This window comes from Monodelphis domestica, chromosome 1 (assembly GCF_027887165.1).
Source record: "Monodelphis domestica isolate mMonDom1 chromosome 1, mMonDom1.pri, whole genome shotgun sequence".
Lineage (NCBI taxonomy): Eukaryota > Metazoa > Chordata > Mammalia > Didelphimorphia > Didelphidae > Monodelphis > Monodelphis domestica.
In genome coordinates this window covers 378,911,024-378,934,308 of record NC_077227.1, presented here as the reverse complement: position 1 = coordinate 378,934,308, position 23,285 = coordinate 378,911,024, and the positions used below count along the sequence as shown (strand labels likewise).

The window sequence follows — 23,285 nt, the reverse complement described above, 5'->3', positions numbered from 1 at the left end:
ATGTTTTTTGGTCTTGATTTTATTAACTCTTTTCTTCCCTTGTCTCCACAGGTCTACATCATCAAAGTTACTTGGTCCAGTGGTTCCACTGAAGCCATTTATCGACGGTACAGCAAGTTCTTTGACCTACAGGTAAAGATGTTGCCACAATGGCATCTGTGCAACACTAATTCTGGAGGTGGGATCTCTGGGAAGGTTTCTTTCTTTCCTACATGGTGCATCATGTTCTCTCCTTTGGAACTAGATTCTCTACCAGAAGTACCAGAAGTATCCAAGGGACTTCATTTTCTTAGGCTTTTAAAATGGTACCCTAATTTCTTTTTTTCTCCATCATTCCATTTTTTTTATAATTATGTGTAAAAACAATATCCAACATTAACAAAAAAAAATTTAGTCTTGGATTTTTTTCCCTCATGTGTAAGAGCTGTTAAGTAATCTCTTTATAGATTTTGCCCGTGTAATACTATAAATATTTTTCCATATTGTTCCTTCTGTGGAATTGATTGGGGTGGTTTCTCAGACTTATTAGAAGTTACATTTCTTTAAATAATAGTGATCACCATTCTCCTGAGGAAAACACATACAAGTAGTACACATTCATTAGGTTTTTCTACACTATACATCCACTGATATAAAGAGAGGATCTCTCAGTGAAAATATCCCTACAGAGAATCCATCTGGAACTAGTCTGTTCAGAAGACATTTTGTCCTACTAAATAAGCTCTGGACTCTTCATTTCAATGTCCATCATCATTTATGACAGTAATAAGATTTTTATCCAAAAGGAATTCTAGGTAAGGAATAAGAGATGATCGTATTCCCAAAGTTTTTCTCTAATGTGGATCCTCTTAAGTTAAATAATCTAAAAGTGGCAACTATAAGCTCAGTCTCACTAATTAGGTTTCCCTCTAGTGAACATTTTCTGATGTGAAGCAACTGTGGACTTTCATATGAAAACCAATCTAAACTGATTAAGTTTCTCTCCTCTGTGGATGCTATGATGCTTAGCAAGATTACTCCTCACTGTGAAAGTCTTTCCAAAATGTTTATATTCATAAGGTTTCTCTCCAGTGTGGATCTTCTGATGTGCAGCAAGACCTGAACTCAGTGTGAAAGCCTTTCCACAGTGTTTACATTCATAAGATTTCTCTCCAGTGTGGATCTTCTGATGTGTAACAAGAGAGCTCCTCTATCTAAAAGCCTTTCCACATTGTTTACATTCATAAGGCTTCTCTCCAGTGTGGATTCTCTGATGTTTAGCAAGACTGCCACTCTGTTTGAAAGCCTTTCCACAGTGTCTACATTCATAAGGTTTCTCTCCAGTATGGACTCTCTGATGTGCAACAAGATTGTCCCTCATTGTAAAAGTCTTTCCACAGTGTTTACATTCATACGGTTTCTCTCCAGTGTGGATTCTCTGATGTGCAGCAAGATGGCTCCTGTGTGTGAAAGCCTTTCTACAGTGTTTACATTTATAAGGTTTCTCTCCAGTGTGGATTCTCTGATATATAGCAAGATTGCACTTCTGTGTAAAAGTCTTTCCACACTGTTTACATTCAAGAGATTTCTCTCCACAGTGAATTATTTGATGTGAACCAAGCTCAGAGATCTGACTGAAAGATCTCCCATCTTTGTTACCCACAGAAACCATCTCTACATGTTTACTTTTTGGATGTCTAATGAGGTCAAAACTCCAGTCAAAGGCCATTTCCTCCAGGTTACATTGATACGTGGACATTACAGGAGGTTTCTCAGGCAACTGAACAACTCCTACTTCTTCAAGAAAGTATTTGTTATATTCAATATCTTGACAACAGTCATTTCCTGAAGTCAATTTCATATACTGATTTAGTACTGAATATTGGCTGAATTTCTCTGCAGTTTCATCAAATTCACAGTCATTCTTTGGATTCTTATTTCCCTTGATATTAGAATCACAGATTTCTTTCAAAATGAAGTCACAGGGACCCTCATTCATGCATCTTTGGGAGCCAGATTCATCCACCAAAAGGCTCAGGTTGGTAGGTATCTCCTTCACTTCAAAATTAGTCTCTGCTGGAGAGGAGCAACTTGGGCCTTTTTGCTCTAGCAGCCATGGTGCTTCCCCTTGATGAAAACAGGAGATAAAATTTTCTCTAGGAACTGGAAGCTCCATAGAGAGTAGATTCTGCACATTCTCCAGCATGACCTCCAGGTATAGCTCTTTCTGGGAATGGCCCAACAATACTCCTTCTGAGGGAAGTCCATAGCTACACCCTTGAAGGTTATTAACCCCTGGGAGGATGACCTCGGGGTCCTGGGAGCCATTCTCTCTGGCTGCAGGCTCTCTGCTGGGGCCACCCTGGGGTCCTTCAGGGGGTGGCAGCCCCAAGGAGGGGAGACTTCTTCTCTGTGTGCCATGGTTCCTGGTTCGGATAGAGCTGCCTGGGTGTTGGTCCCCTTTTCTATGGTCCTTTAAAGTGATGGGCAGACACAGAACAAACACAATTGAGACGCAGACGCTCACAGGCACCCTAATTTCTAAAGCTTCTTTGGCAGAGGAGAACCTTCACATGTTGCTTTTGCCACATTATATATTTTAATTATCAAAATACAAACATACACAGGCCAACTAGTTGTCTGTGTCAAAGGGAACCATAAAATGGTGGATCATTTGAAAAGCCTAAGTATGACTTGCAAATCCTTATAGCAACATATATTTAGATCTGAAAGGGATCCCAGAGGTTATCTAGCCTACACTTCATTTTACAGATGAGTGATCTGAGGCTCAGAAAGGTTAGAGGATTTACCAAAGGCCACAGCAAACCCAGGGTTAGAACCCAGTCAGAGTCATCTGACTCCAAATTCAGTTGAGTTTTTTGAATTTATATTTGAATATGGCTCAAAATGGCATGTTAATTCAGATGGTATTATAATTTATCAAGAAGCATTTACTCAGCACCCATTATGCAACAGCTAAAGAAAAAAAAGCCTTTGAGATGCTAACATTATACATGCATGTTTTTGTTGATCAGTCATTTCAGTCACATCCAACACTTTATGACTCCATTTAATGTTTTTTTGGACAAAGACCCTAGAGTGATTTGTCATTTCCTTCTCCAGATTATTTGACAGATGAGGAAATTGAGGCAAATAGGGTTAAAGTGACTTGCCCAGGGTCCCACAGTTAATCAGGATCTGAAACCAGATTTCAGCTCAGGAAGATGAGTCTTCCTGTCTCCAGTCCTGGTGCTTTATCCACCTAGCTGTCCACATATACATATACATATACATACTCATATGCATATACATACATATACCTACACAGTATACATATAAATGTGTATAAAATACACACAAATTAATTTGTAGAGGAGGAGGCTGTAGCAGTTGTGGAGAATCAGGAGGGATACTGACCTTTGAAGGAAACTAAGAATTTTAAGTAGTATAGTGAAAGAGAGACTGTGTTCTAAGCATAGATAACAAGCTATGTAAAAGCAGATGAGATGGAAAATAGACTATCCTGAGTGAGGAAAAATAAGATGTCTAATTTGACCAGATCAAGAGTGAATTAAAAATACTAGTGAATCCAAGGCCATGGGTATAATTCCCCATGGAAGCTACTTAACTCAAGAGAAATAAACTCCATGATCCATTATCACAAATTAAATCCCTGAAACTAGAGAACTTTTTTGCAATTGCATACCCTGTGACACAAGGAGTACCAGAGAGAGAATGTGTCTGTGCAAACCCATCCTGAGCACTAGAAAAAAAAAACAACTCAAAGCATGTGTCTTTCTGAGGGTAGGTTGTTAGCTTCAGTTCCCTATAATGGAACACAACATACATGAAAATGGGCGTGCCTGCTGATCTGGGAATTCATAATGCTTTTATAAACAAAATAATGAAGTCATTTGCTGACTCAGGACAAGTTGAAGAGCTGTTTAGAGTTCTTCTGTGTTCCGTAAACACAGTCCAGGGCGAAGACAAACAGCATCAGCTTTCTATTCCTCTAACCTTATTGGTTTTCTGGCTCATGCTTTTCCATGTTGAGGAATGTAACTGAGTACACTGGTTTTAAAAGGCTTACTTTTGCTAGACCAGCATTTTCCTGAGGAAGAAGAAATAAAGAGAGCACTTTCAACTCAAGGTTATATTACTTACTTGCTTAATTCCATCAGTTAGAAGTTAGAAGCCAGATTTCCCCTAATACAATCCGCAGTAATAAGGAGTTTACTCTACCATAAATAGCCCCAGACTTCCCTGTCTTAAAAAACTTTTTAAAAGGTATGACTTGCAACATGTTCTAAAGATTAACAGATGGGCTGTTGGACCTAAGAAGGCATGGAATTCCAAAGGCTTCGGCTCATCATGGAAAATGCGTTTGCCTCCAGCTCCCCAAAGTGTAAATCTGGAAATGGTTAGTGGAAATGCACCAGCTGATCTCAGCTGTTGCAAGGGAGCAGAAAGAGGGAGTTGATCCCTAAGGCAATTTATAGGTGTGATATCCAAATGTTACTTGATTTCATGAGATTCTCTCCCTTCATACTGTCTCTTTGTAAAATATATATTTCGTGGTATAGGTATCAGTATAAATTAAAGTAAATTAGAATTAATTTAGTTTGAAGAATTTGGTGACTTTTCTGGAAACAGGTCTTAGAGGATGTGTGATTTTCTTTAGTCATTTCCTTTGCTAGAAAGAAGGCTGTCTTCATTGCCCACTGCCCCTGGGTAAGCTCCCTTTTTTCTGGATTTCTGTAGTATTATCATCTATACTGTATCAATCAATAATATCCCTTGGTAGGATGTACTCTATTTCAAATTAGCTTTTAATCTCAACTGTATTATAAACTCCTAAGTACAGTCTCCCTCCAACCCTTACCTCTTAAAATCTATAACTCCTAACAAAACTTAGCTCAAATAGCATCACTTCTTTGAAGCCTTTCCTGATTACTCACTTTTATGCTCCTTCCTCCCTCAAATTATCCTGTACAGAACATTCCACAAATCTTGGTGCAGTTTTAAGCTTTTGCAGAATGTTCCAAAAGTCAAGGACTTCGGGAACACCTTGTATTTCTTTTTCTCCCTCTGTGTTTTATCATCCAGTAGAATATAAATTATTTGAGGGGGGAGACAATTGTTGCTTTTTGTAGGGGCTTTTTATCAGTAGGACCTTGCACATAGTAGGTGCCTAATAAAAATTTGTTGAACTGGATTGAATAATTATGTGACCTTCACAGTGCTGTGAACACTTGGAAAATATTTATAGGGCTGATTTGAAATCATGTTTCTTTACCTCTGCTTTAAAATTCAACCTCCTCATTGAATCTTTCCTAGATTAACCTCTCTTTCTTTGAGGGGAGTCAGTATAGTTCTGATAGCTAACTTACCATATGACTCTAAGCAAATCTCTTCCCTCTAGGGAATCTCCTCATTTTACAGAGGAGATTGGACAAGATGACTTCTGAAGTCAACAGCCATTTTTGATGTTCTCTAAAAGATCACTCCATCCATTCCAGGATCTATACTGCATTTTGGATGTAATGATAAAAGTCATCACCACTTGTCACAACCATGTTGATTGACCAGTTCTGAGATGGCTCAAACTCCAATGAGTCTGTCACCAATCATTTACATGACATCTCAACCAGTGATGCAGATTGTACCATGCTCATCCATCCCCTATGCTACCTGTCTATATCCCCCTAAAAGTCACACACTTTGGACTCTTTATTGTTTGTGCTTGTTTCCCATCATGGGACCAACTTACTCTTTTTTTTTTCAATATCTTATTCTCTGTATTATATAACCTACACACATTTGGTATACACCTCCCCTTTGTCTTCTGTCTGGTATACATTTTAAAGTCTTTACAGACTAGAGTTTCCTGTGACTCACAGCTGTACAACAACTGATAAACTGTTGGTACTAAAAAGATTGCCCTTTGTTTCTGAGAAAAGTTTGAGGCCATTTCCAAAAGGCAATACAATCTGCCCTCTCTTCCTGTTTAATTCTGGGACCAACTTATTGTCCATTTACAGTATCTTCCAAGATATGGATACATGTGGGCAGGCTCTTATAGGCTGTCCATCTAACTGTGTCATAATCTAGGTAAATAGGCATTGTTTGGGGTTTTCCTCTGTAGATGTTTAGGACAAACTCTTTTAAGTGACTATTGATCTCATTCAAGAGCCTTGGCAGTATTGTAGAACCTAGTGTAACCAGCCTAATTGAACAGGAGTATTTGGAGAACTTTATCATCAATAGGGAATTCTTCTTCATCTTGTCCTCCATACTAATCTACTTGACAGGGTCAGTACCTTTGGTGAGCCTATGTATCCCTTTTATGCTTCACCTGATATATCAACAATCAGTAGATCATAGATAATCTCTGTTATATCTTTCATAGAATGTTTAATAATTTTGGTATATGCATAGAAGGCACCTTGTTGGAAAGGTCCCTAAGATGGGGGACTCAGTAGACTTCTTGAGATAACCCTAGAAGAAATTACAATACATCAGCCTATGGCTTACTTCAAAATACATAAACATCCTCAGAAAGCTTCAAGAATCTGACAGTCTTTAAGGAAATATTTTGCTCTAGTCAATCAAGTTGCTTTTTGGTTTTGTTTTTTAAGCAATAAACAATAAGATCTTGTATTCTCTAACTTTTGGGTCATTTGTATAATGGTAAAGATGTGTTCTACTATAAAATTGTGCTTGCAGATCTGACTTCCTTCATTATGGATGCTTTCAATTCACATGGATGAATTTCATAAGTATTTTATGTAGATAGGAAAGAAGTTCTATAGGTTAGCATTGGTTGATGTTCTCTTTCTCAACTTTTTCATCTTAAAAAGGTTTGAGTTTGTTTTTTTCTATGCCTTTGGCATATCCCCTGCCTTCCAATATCTCAATCAATATCTTCACGATTTTAACTTTTAGCACAGATCTCTTCTATATATGTTTGGCTTAATCCAGCTACTTCTATCTTTATTCTCTTTAGAGAATTATTACTACAGCCTCTGGAAGTATATTTGGGAATGCTATATTAGAGTCAAAATGTGGTTTCCTGCTGCTCTTGAAAACAATGGCTATAAAAAAATCTTTGTAGTTCTTTCCCATTTTTCTTCTATTTGTTGCCCTTTCATTTTCACCTTCAGATGCTCTTCAGACAACTTTTCTTGGTTTGTTTTCTTGCCAGATTTACTTTAAATGCATTTTACCCTCTTTTGCTTCTGTTTTATAAGGTGACACTGCTCAAAAACTTATCTCATTCTTATCTGGAAGATTTTCTAGCTGAGTTTATATTTTAAGCTGTATTTCTCCAATTGTTAAATAACTCAATTGTTTGACTACTAAGATGATGAAAAAGCTATTCTGCTCTTGTTTTCACAATTGATTTATACTGGTTAAATATGTAAATTGTTATTGTCTATATCTGTCCTTTCTTCCACCCATAGTACAATTTTCATTATAAATAAGTAGGTCAGGGTAGTTATTTTTATTGTAGACCGTGTTTTTCTCTCACTTTTGTTCTGGCTTTGTACTAATTTATCTTTGCTTGAACAGTTTTGTGATTTGGCTACAGCCACCACACTTGGACGGAGATTCTTTTTTTTTTTCTCCAATTGATAAATTTTATTTAATTAATTAATTTAGAGTATTTTTCCATAGTTACATGATTCATGTTCTCTAGCCAATGAGCAATTCCACTGGATTTTATTTGTGTCATTGATCAAGGCCTATTTCTATATTATTGATATTTGTACTAGGGTGATCGTTTAGAGTCTACATCCCCAATCATATTCCCCATTGACTCATGTGATCAAGTAGTCGTTTTTCTTCTATGTTTCTATTCCCATAGTTCTTCCTCTGGATGTGGATGGTGTACTTTCTCATAAGTCCCTCAGAATTGTCCTGGATTATTGCATTGCTGCTAGTAGAGAAGTCCATTATGTTCGATTGTGCCGTGGTATATCAGTGTACAATGTTCTCCTGGTTCTGCTCCTTTCACTCTGCATCAATTCCTGGTGGTCTTTCCAGTCTCCATGGAATTCCTCCAGTTCATTATTCCTTTGAGCACAATAGTATTTCATCACCAACAGATACCACAGTTTGTTCAGCCATTCTCCAATTGAAGGGCATCCCCTCATTTTCCAATTTTTTGCCACCATAAAGAGTGCAGCTATGAATAGTTTTGTACAAGTCTTTTTCCTTATTATCTCTTTGGGGTATAAACCCAGCAGTGGTATGGCTGGATAAAAAAGGCAGACAGTCTTTTAAAACCCTTTGAGCATAGTTTGGACTAAGATTCTAAGTAGACTATCAATAATGAGTTGTCTCCTGTCTGTTAAAATGTGTTTCTTTTTTTAAAAAAAATTTTTGGCACTTACTGTTTCTAGCTCATACCATTTCTTTTCTAAAAGAAATTATTCATGATATATAAGCCTGAAGCTTCTATGTACAAGTCATTGGCCTGCCTCACTATTTATTCCTGGTCACCATTTCCCAAAAGTTTCCTCACCATTCTTACCTAGTTTGACATATATGCTGATTTAATTTGGAAGGTCTTAACAAGTTCTTCATAGAATGTCTACCTGTTCACTCTCTGCAACAAACATTAATACATAAACAGCAATTATTTTCATGGTGGATTTTTAAAAATAACAATATTTTTTTTCCATAATTACATGTAAAAACAATTTTTAACATTCATTTTTTAAAATTTTGATTTCCAAATTCTCTGCCTTTCTTGCCACCTTTTCCCTCCCTGAGATGGCAAGCAATTAGATATGGATTATGCATGCATAATCATATAAAACATTTCCATATTAGTCATCTTGTGGAAGAAAACTTGAACAAAAAAAGTAGAAAATAGCATGATTCTGTCTGTATTCCCACTGAATAAGTTCTTTCTCTAGAGGTTGGTGGCATTTTTTATCATGAGTACTTTCGGATTATTTTAGATTCTTAGTGCTAAGAATAGCTAAGTTATTAACAGTTGTTACTGTAAACAATGTTCTGTTTCTGCTCACTTCATTCTGCATCAGTTCCTGTAAGTTTGTCTAGGTTTTTCTGAAACCCTCCTGCTTGTCATTTTTAAAAAAAGTTAAATCCTTACCTTCTGTCTTGGAATCAAGACTATGTATTGGTTCTAAGACAAAAGAGTGGTAAGGGCTAGATAATGGGGGTTAGGTGACTTGCCCAGGGTCACACAGCTGAGAAGTGTCTGAGGCCAGATTTTAACCCAGAACCTCCTGTCTCTAGGCCTGGCTCTCAATACACTGAGCTATCCAGCTGCCCCCTCTGCATGTCATTTTTTTATAGCATAATAGTATTCTATTACAATTATATATCATGGCCTTTTTACAAATACCTGTTAAGAGCTTTGCAATATAAGAAGAACAAATATCTCATGAAATGATGTTTTCTATTGCCTCTTGGGTGCATGATAATATCAACCCCACCTGCAATTCCTTTATTTATCTCTTTAGGGAGAATCTATAAGCCACCACCTTTCCATTGAGCTAAAACTTCCTTCTTTTTTTGGATACCATTTATATAGCATGGATGTCAAAATCAGTACAATTCCATTCCTCCAGTAACGTGTCCAATTGGTTGATCCTTGGGCAAAGGTTCCACAGTTATATTACTAACGTTTAAGTTAGAGCTTATGGGTAATGCTTAAAATCCTATGCTCCCTTTTCCAGTTCTGCCACAGTCCCTATAGAGGCAGCAGGGAGCCATAGAGGACGGAGGACAGTTTTATGTTTTCTTTTTCATGGGTTGCTACGACCAAAATATTCATCATCACTAAGCTGCTAAACTACTAGAAATGCTTAAATAAGCTGGCCATCTGAGAGTAGACCTTTCCAGCATGATACTCCTGCCACAATTATAATGTGCTGGCACAGCCTTCAAGAGCCCAAGGTGGCCTCCACGCCATAATGAGGAATCAGAATAGAACTTCATGAGGCCCCGGGGAGCACCCCTCGGCACTCTCTACCTGATTATTCTTGCTTATAACATTAAACAAATTTGAAAGGGGGCCACCTAGAGAGTCATTAGAGCTCTATTTTCTTGGCACAAATATAAAATTTATCATAGACATCCCTATATCTACTTTGCAGGTGTTTTCTCCAGAATTTGGGACGTTTTCCAGGGCAAAAGCCACATGTACTTTTATTTTCCATACAGTGCCTCATTCATGCATGTTGTGTACACAGCAGGTGCTCACTCTCTATTATTTTGGACACAGCTTCTTGCATCTGCTAGAGGACTGTGAGACGTCTAGGTATTTGAATGAAGCCATGGGCTGGAGTCCCTCAGCCTGATGTACCGAAGTTTCTCCTTAGGCTATCTCAGCAGTCCACTGAGTTTCCTGTTAGGGATCCTTCTTTTATTTGGTACTGGAAGCATTTAACCACTGACCCACATGGAACCCTTTCAGTGCAGAAGAGAATATAACTGCCAGCCAGCCCTCCAAGATGCCAAGAGCTTGAAGCACTGCCCATAGTTATAAAATGCTAGGCCAATGGCAGACAGCCTAGGAGTGGGCCCTCAGGACTTCTCTGTAGAGCTGGGAGGTTAGTAGTCATGAGGGAGCACTAAGCTGCCAAGGAAACACATTAGGGAAAGGAAAAGTGTTCTGGCCTAAAACTTCAGTTTTCTTAGCCAGGCTTGATTGTTGCCAGCCCTCAGTCTGCCTTGTAAGGTACAAAGCTAGTCTAAGTACTTGGGGTCCTTCTATCTAGAAGGACCACCTCTGAGGTGAGTATAGTCATCAAATGTTAGCATTTAAACGGGCCATCAATCCAGCTCCCTAGTTTTACAGATGGGGAAACTGAGACCCAGAGAGTTATTTACTTATTTGTTTTAGTTGCTGCAAGATGGTTAGAGGTTTTAATTAGATCATTGAAGGGAACTGTGAATCCTGGAGAAGTCTTCAGAAAAAATAAGCTAACTGACTTCAAGAATTTTAAAGGCTGTCATGTGGAAGAGGGAATAGAATCATTCTAATTGGCCTTTGTTATTGTTGTTTAGTCATTTTCAATCGTGTCTGACTCTTCATGACCCCATTTGAGGTTTTCTTGACAAAGATACTAGGATGATTTGTCATTTCCTTTTCTAGCCCATTTGACAGGTAAGGAAACTGAGGCAATCACAGTTAAGTGACTTTCCCAGAGTCACCCAGCTAGTGTGTCAGGTCAGATTTGAACTGACCCCAGACCCAGTGCTTTATCTACTGTGCCAGCTAGCTGCCCTGCCTTAGAAGCAGAAGCAGAATCCAGGGGTAGACATTGTTAGAAGGCAGAGATTAGCTCAATGCAAGGGAAAACTTGCTAATAATTAGGCAGTTCCAAAAATGGAATGGACTGCCAGGGGAAGTTGAATGGAACATGATGGGAAGTAGTGAGTTCCCCTTCTTTGGTGGTCTTTAAGTAAAGCCTAGATGACCACTTCTCAGAGATTCTTGGTTAAATACAGTTTGGACTTTATATCCTATAAGGTTTCTCTGAGCTTCTTTGACTTGCCCACGGAGGTATAACAGTGAGTCATTTGGTGAGCTGGGTGAGGACTCCAACCTCATGATGATTTGCCTTTTTCATTAGACTATACCATAGGGGGAGGTCTAGCCCAGATAGTATCGGTTGTCTTTCCTCTGCTGTTATCCTGCCTTTTGTGTGACCTTTTGCTACATACGCTCCATGTGATGATTCAGCCAAGCACATGCAGAATTCAGGAGTGGGAGGAAAGCGGAGCCCAACCATATCATTCCACCTGGCAGAATAATTTCAGAAAATGTCAGAAACATCTGCCATGTAAATGAGAATATTCCCATGGACAGTTCCATGATTTTAATGGGAAAGTGGGAGCAGCATATTGTGTTAAGTGCCAAAGCTGGAAAGGTCCTTTGTGCCCCACACATTCTATTGATTTTGTGTTTATGCCCTGACTCCCGGTGCAGAAGTGAATATTTTTAGTTGATCCTGAAGAGGTCATTTAATTCCTGATATCCATTTTATAGATGAGGAAAATGAGACCAGAAAAAGTAAAGAATAATGGCTGTAAGGGGCAGCTAGGGGGCTTAGTGAATAGAGAGTCAGGCCTGGAGAAGGGTTCAAATCTGGCCTCAGACACTTCTTACCTGTGTGATCTCGGGCAAGCCTGCATTACTTAATCCTTACTGCTCTGCTGTCTTGGAACTGATACTTAGTACTAATTCTAAGACAGAGAGAACAAGAGAAAGAAAGAAAGAAAGAAAGAAAGAAAGAAAGAAAGAAAGAAAGAAAGAAAGAAAGAAAGAAAGAAAGAAAGAAAGAAAGAAAGAAAGAAAGAAAGAAAGAAAGAAAGAAAGAAAGAAAGAAAGAAAGAAAGAAAGAAAGAAAGAAAGAAAGAAAGAAAGAAAGAAAGAAAGAAAGAGTAGGAGAGGGGGAGGAAGGAAGGAAGAAAAAAAGAAAGAGAGAGAGAGAGAGAAAGAAAAAGAGAAAGAATAATGTCCATAATCGCACTATTAGAAGCTGATTCCTAGAGTGGCATTCTTTCCACTGTTATCATACTGTTCAGTCATTTTTTAGGAGAAACTGTCTCTTTTCTTCCTTACCTTAATCTCTCTTAAATCTTACTCTTAAATCTCTCAGCTTTGGAACTCCCCTCTGGGACTGAGATGAACTGATTGGTGAATGAATAAAGTCACCTAGATGGCCCAATGGATAGAGTTCCAATGAGCTTGAAGTATGAAAGACTCATTTTCCTGAGTTCAAATCTGGCCTCAAATACTTACTAGCCATGTGGGCAAATCACCTGTTTACCTCAGTTTCCTCATCTATAAAATGAACCAGAGATGGACATGGCAAACTACTCCAGTATCTTTGCCAAAAATAAAACAAACAAACTTAAAAGGGGTCACAAAGAATCTGACACTGAAATGATTGAACAATAATGACAGTCACCCAATCCACTATGTAGTTAGCCAGCATCACATCATACTTCCTGAAACAAAGGATCCACTGCCATGTTCCTGGGCATCCCCTCTCCTACTAGAGCCCTAGTTCTGCACTTATATGGACTTTGGGGGAACTGCTTCTCTAAAAGGGGATTTGACTTTCCTTTGCTCTCTTGCTCTTACCCTGGAGCCCTCAGAAAAATACCTGGAAGTTTAAATTTGGCCTAAGTCTAGGTTCTCCCCCAATGAGAATAGAAAGATAAAAAATGTACAATGTAGATCATGTATAGGACAGCTGTATCTTATCTTCAATAGCCCATATTCTCCTTTGTGATCTCATCATGCTCAGAAAGTTGTCCTTTGACCATTTTTCTTTTGAACTGGATTGAGTTGAATTCCTTTGAGGTGATCTAAGGTATTTCCTTCATACAAAGAAGTTCTTAGACATAAAATATGAAACTGTAACCCATAACTCCTATTATACTCCCTTAGGAGGTACTTAAAACATGAGACATTTTGTGGGACTACTAAATAGACATTTCACCTCCTTAACCTCAGCCCTGCACTTTTTGAGCAAATCTTTCAAATTCCAAACTTTTTTGCATGCTAGCGCTTGACTTGTGCTCACCCTCCTGATGACAGTCATTTTTTTCTAAAAAGAATGTAGTTCCAAAAATTCCCCCTGCTGACAGTCAGCTCCAACTGAGGAACTCGGGAGCTCCCAAACTCTCATAGCCACGAGGTTGCCTCCTATAGCTGAGCATATTCACCACAGGTTCAGTATTTGATCACCTCTGCTCAGGGAAACCCAAAGCAGAAAAGGGAGCTAGGGACCTGAGGTCCAGGCTCAGACTTGCCTAGACAGCACACATGCCCCTTGCTATGTGTAAGTAGCTGCTCTAGCTATTGGGGAACAAGGGCAAGAGGAGCCAGAGCAAGTCTATGAAAGAGAACCTCCAGAGCTGCTTGTACATTTGGGAGATAGAAAGAGAAAGAGTAAACCACAGATTAGAGTCATTACTCTTCTTAAGATCTATTCAGGTATATCAGTGGATTGAAAGCCTGGCCTAGAAATGGGAGGACCAGGATTCAAGTCTGGCCTCAGACACTTCCTAGCTGTGTGACCCTGCGCAAGTCACTTAACCCTAATTGCCTAGCCCTTACTGCTCTTCTGCCTTGAAACCAACACATGATATTGCTTCTAAGATAGAAAGTAAAGATTTTTTTTAAACCCTTACCTTCCATCTTGGAATCAATACTTTGTATTGGCTCCAAGGCAGAAGAGTGGTAAGGGCTAGGCAATGGGGGTTAAGTGACTTGCCCAGGGTCACCCAGATGGGAAGTATCTGAGGTCAGATACGAACCCAGGACCTCCCATCTCTGGGCCTGGCTCTCAATCCATTGAGCTACCCAGCTGGCCCCAAAGTAAAGATTTGTAAAAAACAGAACAATAATCAAATCAATCCTACCATTGCTACTAGAAAGAGCATGACAGCCTATGCCTTTAAGACTATTCACTGTGTGGATGGTTGCCCAGGCAAAAATTCCCTTCCCTGAACATCATTTCCTTATTAGAATAGAAACCCCTTGAGGGGCAAGGACCCTCTCATTTTTGTCTTTGTATTATATGACCAATACTTAGTATAATGCCTGGGAATAGTAGATATTGTTTGTCCACTAATTGGCTAATTACTCACCTCTTAGATTTTACTATAATCTGAATGTTCTTTCTGATTTGCCTTTGCTACTGGGTTGTGGAGATGCTGCTTTAAATATAGGTCAGGGCACAGGCCAAGCATGTTTCCTTCCCCTACTGGATCTCACTAGTTCATCTCTTAACCCTTTCTTTCCTTAATGCAGTCCAGTGTGCCTTTTCATGTTTCCCAGACCCTTTGGGGGAAATTGCTGACAAGCTATGGAAGGAAAGAATATTTTATTCTCTAAAGTCAAGAGGGCAGCCACAAGGGTCTCCAAGCCTAAGGAGCTAGAGAGCCCCAAGTCAAACCAAACATGCCAATACCCATAGAGCATTTTCCTAGGCTCTTCCAGCTTTTGAAAGGTTAAGTCTAGTTAATACTTAGCAAGGGAAGTGTGCTACCATATTTATTCAAATCACCCCCCATCCCCCCAAGTTTAGAAGATATTTTTCTGCTAAAATAAATAGTGGGAGTAGGGGGCAGAATTACATGGGCCAGTTGTTCCCAGTTATTATAGACAAGAGAGTGACTGGAGGAACCCAGATTGCTATGAATTACTGAATTGGAGCAGTCAATCAATGGTAACTCTTTTTAATACACTGTCTTAGAACTTCCTTTTATAAGGTCATTTTAACAACAGTTTTAGGCCCCTTGATATAGTAATAAATAGTTATTTAGGAGAGAAGTTAAGGGAAGAAAAAAATCACCTATTTCAAAAATCACATTGAGAAAGTTGAAATATACAGGAGGGAGGTGGCATATGTATAAGTATGGGCAAAAAGTATCATCAAGACTTCCGGTCAAGATGTCGGCTTAGAGAAAGCTAAAGTTCAGATCTCCGGAAACCCTTCCTTACCGAACTCAAACTATATGCTCCTAGGGCACCGAAATTCAAAACAAAAAACAGCATAGACCCTGGGAATCCTCCTCCTGGACCTGGATCAAAAGGTACAGCTCCCCCCAAAAGCCAGAACCCAAGATCACTCGGATCTAAGGGACAGGCAGAAGGAAGGTCCCAGGACCCATCCCCCCCCCCAACCCAGAGCGCTGAGTCCGAGGCAGCAGAGGGAACCTCAGAGCCTCAGGGCAGGCTATTCTGAAGGCCGCTTCCTGAAAACAACCTGACTCAGATGAGGGGGCACCCAACACAGACAGCAGGAAAGCAGAGAGCGACGGGGGGAGCCTGTAACCCCCTGGCTGGATCCTTCCATCCCAGTCTCATGGAAGGTCCCTGCTCAAGGCATACTCAGTTCAACCTAGGGAAAGTTAATCCTATCAGGAGCCCTTGGAGTTCTGAGAAGCCGCGGCCCCTCCCTCCTCAGAGTGCAGGGTCTTCTGAGACAACAGTAACCCTCAGGGCCGGCTATTCAGAAGGCCACATCCTGAAAACAACCTGAGCCAGTCACGGGACTACCCAGACAGCCAGGAAACAGAGAGAGACAGAGGGGAGCCTGTAGCTCCCTGGCTGGATCCTTCCATCCGAGTCTCACGGGAAGTCCCTGCCTCAGGGCATACTCAGTTCAACCCAGGGAAAGTTAATCCTACCAGCAGCCCTTGGAGCTCCGGGAAGCCGTGGCCTCTCCACCCTCAGAGTGTAGGCTCTTCTGGCCGGCTAAGGCACTGAAACAAACACCTCACGGAAAGGGCCAAGCCAGGCTCAGAGCATGGAAGTAAGGCAACGGAGAAGCATTGGGAGGGAACTGGGGAGGGCAGTAACACGGAAACACCAGCAATTCCTGGCTTCCCCGGGAAGACAGAACAGCTGAGGAGAATGGACAATCTACCTAGGGCTAAAACCTCTGAACACCAGACAGAGATAAGAAAAGCTAGACCTCCCCACTCAGATAGAGATGGCAAACTCCACAGAAAAGCCCCAAAACTCCAAGAAAAATAAGAAGAAGGGGGCAACTTTGGACACATTTTATGGAGCAAAAATACAAAATACAGAGGAGATAGAAGAAGAAACACAAGCAAATGCTCCGAAACCTTCCAAAGGAAATGGAAACTCTCCACAAACCCATGAAGAATTTGAATAGGAAAGGATCAAAAATATGGAAGCCTTCTGGGAGGAAAAGTGGGAAATAATGCAAAAGAAATTCACGCATCTACAAAACCAGTTTGACCAAAGTGAAAAGGAAAACCAGGCTTTAAATGTCAGAATTAGGCAACTCGAAGACAACGAGCAAGAATTAATAAAGCAAAGCCAAAAGACCAAGAAATTAGAAGAGAACATAAAATATCTCACTGACAAGGTCATAGACTTGGAAAATAGAGGGAGAAGAGACAATTTAAGAATAATTGGACTATCAGAAAAGCCAGAAATAAACAGCAAACTCGACATCATAATACAAGATATAATCAAAGAAAATTGCCCAGAGATCCTAGAACAAGAAGGCAATACAGGCACTTGAAAGAGTTCACAGAACACCCTCTACACTAAATCCCCAAAAGACAACTCCCAGGAATGTAATTGCCAAATTCCAAAGCTTTCAAGCAAAAGAAAAAATCTTACAAGAAGCCAGAAAAAGACAATTTAGATATAAAGGCATGCCAATCAGGGTCACACAAGACCTTGCAAGTTCCACTCTGAATGACCGTAAGGCATGGAACATGATTTTCATAAAGGCAAGAGAGCTGGGCCTCCAACCAAGAATCCACTATCCATCAAAACTGACTATATACTTCCAAGGGAAAGTATGGGCATTCAACAAAATAGAAGATTTCCAAGTTTTTGCAAAGAAAAGACCAAAGCTCTGTGGAAAGTTTGATATCGAAAAACAAAGAGCATGGAATACCTGAAAAGGTAAATATGAAGGAAAGGGAAAAGGAGAAAAATGTTATCTTTTTCTTTCATTCAAACTCTCTTCTATAAGGACTACATTTATATCAATCTATGTATATTAACATGTGGGGGAAATGTAATGTGTAAATAGGGGGAAAAGAAAGACCAAATAGAATAATCTTTCTCACACAAAGATTCACACAGGAAGGGGAGGGGAAGAAAACTCCTATAAGAAGGAGAGGAAGAGAGTTTTTACTTAAACCTTAATCTCAGGGAAATCAACTCTGAGAGGAAAGAACATCCAGATCCATTGGGATCTTGAATTCTATATTACCCAACAAGGGAAGGGAGAAGGGAAAACCAAGGGGTGTAGGGGAGGGGAACACAAAAAAGGGAGGGAAGAAGAGGGGGGAAGGGGAGGGAAGAAAAAGGGAGGGACTAGAAAGGGAAATATATCAAGGGAGGGGACAAGGGGGACTGATTTAAAGTAAATCACTGGACTAAAAGGTAGAGCTGAAGAAGAAAGGTTAGAATTAGGGAAGGATATCAAAATGCCAGGGAGTTCACAAATGACAGTCATAACTTTAAACGTGAATGGGATGAACTCACCCATAAAACGTAGATGAATAGCAGAATGGATTAGAATCCAAAACCCTACCATATGTTGTCTTCAAGAAACACACATGAGGCAGGTAGACACCCACAAGGTCAGAATTAAAGGATGGAGTAAGACCTTCTGGGCCTCAACTGACAGAAAGAAGGCAGGAGTGGCAATCATGATATCTGATAAAGCCAAAGCAAAAATAGACCTGATCAAAAGGGATAGGGAAGGTAATTATATTTTGTTAAAAGGGACTTTAGATAATGAGGAAATATCACTAATCAACATGTATGCATCAAATAATATAGCACCCAAATTTCTAATGGAGAAACCAGGAGAATTGAAGGAAGAAATAGACAGTAAAACCATATTAGTGGGAGACTTGAACCAATCATTATCAAATTTAGATAAATCAAATCAAAAAACAAATAAGAAAGAGGTAAAAGAAGTGAATGAAATCTTAGAAAAATTAGAATTAGTAGACATATGGAGAAAAATAAATAGGGATAAAAAGGAATACACCTTCTTCTCAGCACCACATGGCACATTCACAAAGATTGACCATATATTAGGTCACAGAAACATGGCACACAAATGCAGAAAAGCAGAAATAATAAATGCAGCCTTTTCAGATCACAAGGCAATAAAAATAATGATCAGTAATGGTACATGGAAAACCAAATCAAAAACTAATTGGAAATTAAACAATATGATGCTCCAAAATCGTTTAGAGAAGAAATCATAGAAACAATTAATAATTTCATCGAGGAAAATGACAATGGTGAGACATCCTTTCAAACATTTTGGGATGCAGCCAAAGCAGTAATCAGAGGTAAATTCGTATCCCTGAGTGCATATATTAACAAACTAGGGAGAGCAGAGATCAATCAATTGGAAATGCAAATAAAAAAACTTGAAAGCAATCAAATTAAAAAACCCCAGCAGAAAACCAAACTAGAAATCCTAAAAATTAAGGGAGAAATTAATAAAATCGAAAGTGATAGAACTATTGATTTAATAAATAAGGCAAAAAGCTGGTACTTTGAAAAAACAAACAAAATGGACAAAGTACTGGTCAATCTAATTAAAAAAAGGAAAGAAGAAAAGCAAATTAACAGCATCAAAGATGAAAAGGGGGGCATCACCTCTGATGAAGAGGAAATTAAGGCAATCATTAAAAATACCCCAATTTAGGTAATATGGATGAATATATACAAAAATACAAACTGCCTAGACTAACAGAAGAAGAAATAGAATTCTTAAATAATCCCATATCAGAAAATGAAATCCAACAAGCCATCAAGGAACTCCCTAAGAAAAAATCCCCAGGGTCCAATGGATTCACAAGTGAATTCTATCAAACATTCAGAGAACAGTTAATCCCAATACTATACAAACTATTTGACATAATAAGCAAAAAGGGAGTTCTACCAAACTCCTTTTATGACACAAACATGGTACTGATTCCAAAACCAGGCAGGTCAAAAACAGAGAAAGAAAACTATAGACCAATCTCCCTAATGAATATAGATGCAAAAATCTTAAATAGGATACTAGCAAAAAGACTCCAGCAAGTAATCAGAAGGGTCATCCACCATGATCAAGTAGGATTTATACCAGGGATGCAGGGCTGGTTCAGTATTAGGAAAAGCATCCACATAATTGACCACATCAACAAGCAAACCAACAAGAACCACATGATTATCTCAATAGACGCAGAAAAAGCCTTTGATAAAATACAACACCCATTCCTATTAAAAACACTAGAAAGCATAGGAATAGAAAGGTCGTTCCTAAAAATAATAAACAGTATATATCTAAAACCATCAGCTAATATCATCGGCAATGGGGATAAACTAAATCCATTCCCAATAAGATCAGGAGTGAAACAAGGATGCCCATTATTACCTCTACTATTTGACATTGTACTAGAAACACTAGCAGTAGCAATTAGAGAAGAAAAAGAAATTGAAGGCATCAAAATAGGCAAGGAGGAGACCAAGTTATCACTCTTTGCAGATGACATGATGGTCTACTTAAAGAATCCTAGAGATTCAACCAAAAAGCTAATTGAAATAATCAACAACTTTAGCAAAGTTGCAGGATACAAAATAAACCCACATAAGTCATCAGCATTTCTATATATCTCCAACACAGCTCAGCAGCAAAAACTAGAAAGAGAAATCCCATTCAAAATCACCTTAGACAAAATAAAATATCTAGGAATCTATCTCCCGAGACAAACACAGGAACTATATGAACACAACTACAAAACACTCTCTACACAACTAAAACTAGACTTGAGCAATTGGAAAAACATTAACTGCTCATGGATAGGATGAGCCAATATAATAAAAATGACCATCCTACCCAAACTTATTTATCTATTTAGTGCCATACCCATTGAACTCCCAAAAAATTTCTTTACTGATTTAGAAAAAAACCATAACAAAGTTCATTTGGAATAACAAAGGATTAAGGATATCCAGGGAAATAATGAAAAAAAACACAAATGAGGGGGGGCCTTGCAGTCCCAGACCTCAAACTATATTACAAAGCAGCAGTCATCAAAACAATTTGGTACTGGCAAAGATCCAGAAAGGAGGATCAGTGGAATAGACTGGGGGCAAGTGACCTCAGCAAGACAGTATACGATAAACCCAAAGATCCCAGCTTTTGGGACAAAAACCCACTATTCGATAAAGAACTGCTGGGAAAATTGGAAGACAGTGTGAGAGAGATTAGGAATTGATCAACACCTCACACCCTACACCAAGATAAATTCAAAATGGGTGAATGACTTAAACATAAAGAAGGAAACCATAAGTAAATTGGGTAAACACAGAATAGTATACATGTCAGACCTTTGAGAGGGGAAAGACTTTAAAACCAAGCAAGACATAGAAAGAATCACAAAATGTAAAATAAATAATTTTGACTACATCAAATTAAAAAGCTTTTGTACAAACAAAACCAATGTAACTAAAATCAGAAGGGAAACAACAAATTGGGGGAAAAAATCTTCATAGAAACCTCTGACAAAGGTTTAATTACTCATATTTATAAAGAGCTAAATCAATTGTACAAAAAAACCAAGTCATTCTCCAATTGATAAATGGGCAAGGGACATGAACAGGCAGTTTTCAGATAAAGAAATCAAAACTATTAACAAGCACATGAAGAAATGTTCTAAATCTCTTATAATTAGAGAGATGCAAATCAAAACAACTCTGAGATATCACCTCACACCTAGCAGATTGGCTAACATGATAGCAAAGGAAAGTAATGAATGCTGGAGGGGATGTGGCAAAGTAGGGACATTAATTCATTGCTGGTGGAGTTGTGAACTGATCCAACCATTCTGGAGGGCAATTTGGAACTATGCCCAAAGGGCAATAAAAGAATGTCTGCCCTTTGATCCAGCCACAGCACTGCTGGGTCTGTACCCCCAAAGAGATAATGGAGAAAAAGACTTGTACAAGAATATTCATAGCTGTGCTCTTTGTGGTGGCCAAAAATTGGAAAACGAGGGGATGCCCATCAATTGGGGAATGGCTGAACAAACTGTGGTATATCTTGGTGATGGAATACTATTGTGCTAAAAGGAATAATAAAGTAGAGGAATTCCATGGAGACTGGAACAACCTCCAGGAAGTGATGAGCAGAACCAGGAAAACATTGTACACAGAGACTGATACACTGTGGTACAATCGAAGGTGATGGACTTCTCCATTAGTGTCAATGCAATGTCCCTGAACAATCTGCAGGGATCTAGGAGAAAAAACACCATCCATAAGCAGAGGACAAACTGGGAGTAGAAACACCGAGGAAAAGCAACTGCCTGACTACAGCGGTTAAGGGGACATGACAGAGGAGAGACTCTAAACGAACACTCTAATGCAAATACTAACAACATGGCAATGGGTTCAAATCAAGAGCACATGTGATACCCAGTGGAATCACGCATCAACTATGGGGGGCTGGGGGGGAGGAAAAGAAAATGATCTTTGTCTTTAATGAATAATGCTTGGAAATGATCAAATAAAATATTATAAAATTTTTTTAAAAAGTATCATCAAGTTTACTGGAGTCCATGTGGTCTTGTTTTCCCCAGTCTTCCTACCCTCTCTCCCACAATCACTGTGTCTTCTTCCTGGGCTTTGGCTTCAGAATATTTGAATTGTGATATTAAAGAAAAGAGAAGAGCAGTTCTGAGCCTGAGAACTTCTTGGAGCTTGCTTCTCAGATCTGCCACTAACACAAACCACCTGCAGGAGTTAGAGCCAGCTTTCAACATTGTTTTTTTTGGACAAAGTATTTTACTTTTCCTTCAGCTGCAAGCTTATGTCTTGTAAACTGCTGAACTGGTATTCTTCTGTTCCTTTTTGAGCCTTGTGATGTGGCAACTTTTACGTGACACCCTTCCCAGCCCCAGCCCCGACTCCCATCTTCCTCTCCCCAGACTGACTCATTTACCTCCTCTAAAACCAGCCCTTCTCCTACCACCATGACTTCCTTTTATTATTTGGGGGAAATTGGGGAATTTTTCTGGTTTCCAGGGGTAATTTCTGTGGTTAGACTTTAGGGGCCTCTTGTCTTGCTCTTCCAGACACTAGGCATCTGAGTGAGTGTCTTAGCCAGCGTGGAATTCCCTCAATGTCCCATGCCTCATGTGAGTGCAAAAGGCATCAAATATCCTCTGAATAGAAATTCCCTGTGCTCCAAGGACCTGGTACCACTGAAACCTGTGGCCTATGATCTCAACCTTTTTTTCACTATTTCCTCATATTGTTATAGCCTATTATGTTAGCAATATGAAGGAGAAAACTCAATAGCATCAGATAGGGCTTAAAATGAAAATATAAAGAGGCAAACCACATCTTCAACCACTGGCTGGACATGGAGAGCTGGAGGCACTCAGCCAACCCTAAAACATAGGCTCATAAACTACTGACGATAACCATCCAAAAACCTTAGTTTCAACAGAGGTTGATATGAGAGACTACATATTCAGCCTGAAACATATATCTTATTTATAAACTGGTAGAGCTGTTACCAGGCCCTTGGGTCACCAGGCTCTTCAACTGAGAGGAAAAATTATGAGAAGACCATTTCCTGAGTTTAGTGGGATTACTGACAGTAAAGAGAATATGGGAGATTGAAGATATATTACAAAAATCCTAATGAGTCACTATGTTCTATAGCAGAGATTAGTCAAAGAACTTGAAGAAAATCTAAAGCATTAGATTCACATGCAAATAAACTATTAAAGGTTAT

The 23,285-nt window shown here is 39.1% G+C and overlaps 1 protein-coding gene across 2 annotated transcripts in view; it reads left to right on the top strand.

The window, feature by feature from the left end:
* Positions 1-23,285, top strand: part of SH3PXD2B (SH3 and PX domains 2B) — a 164,396-nt gene that overhangs the window by 71,334 nt on the left and 69,777 nt on the right. For both annotated transcript variants that reach the window (XM_001380503.5, XM_007474016.3), the window contains exon 2: positions 52-132. In XM_001380503.5, the coding sequence (XP_001380540.2) occupies positions 52-132 (81 nt within the window). The remainder of the gene's footprint in view (positions 1-51; positions 133-23,285) is intronic.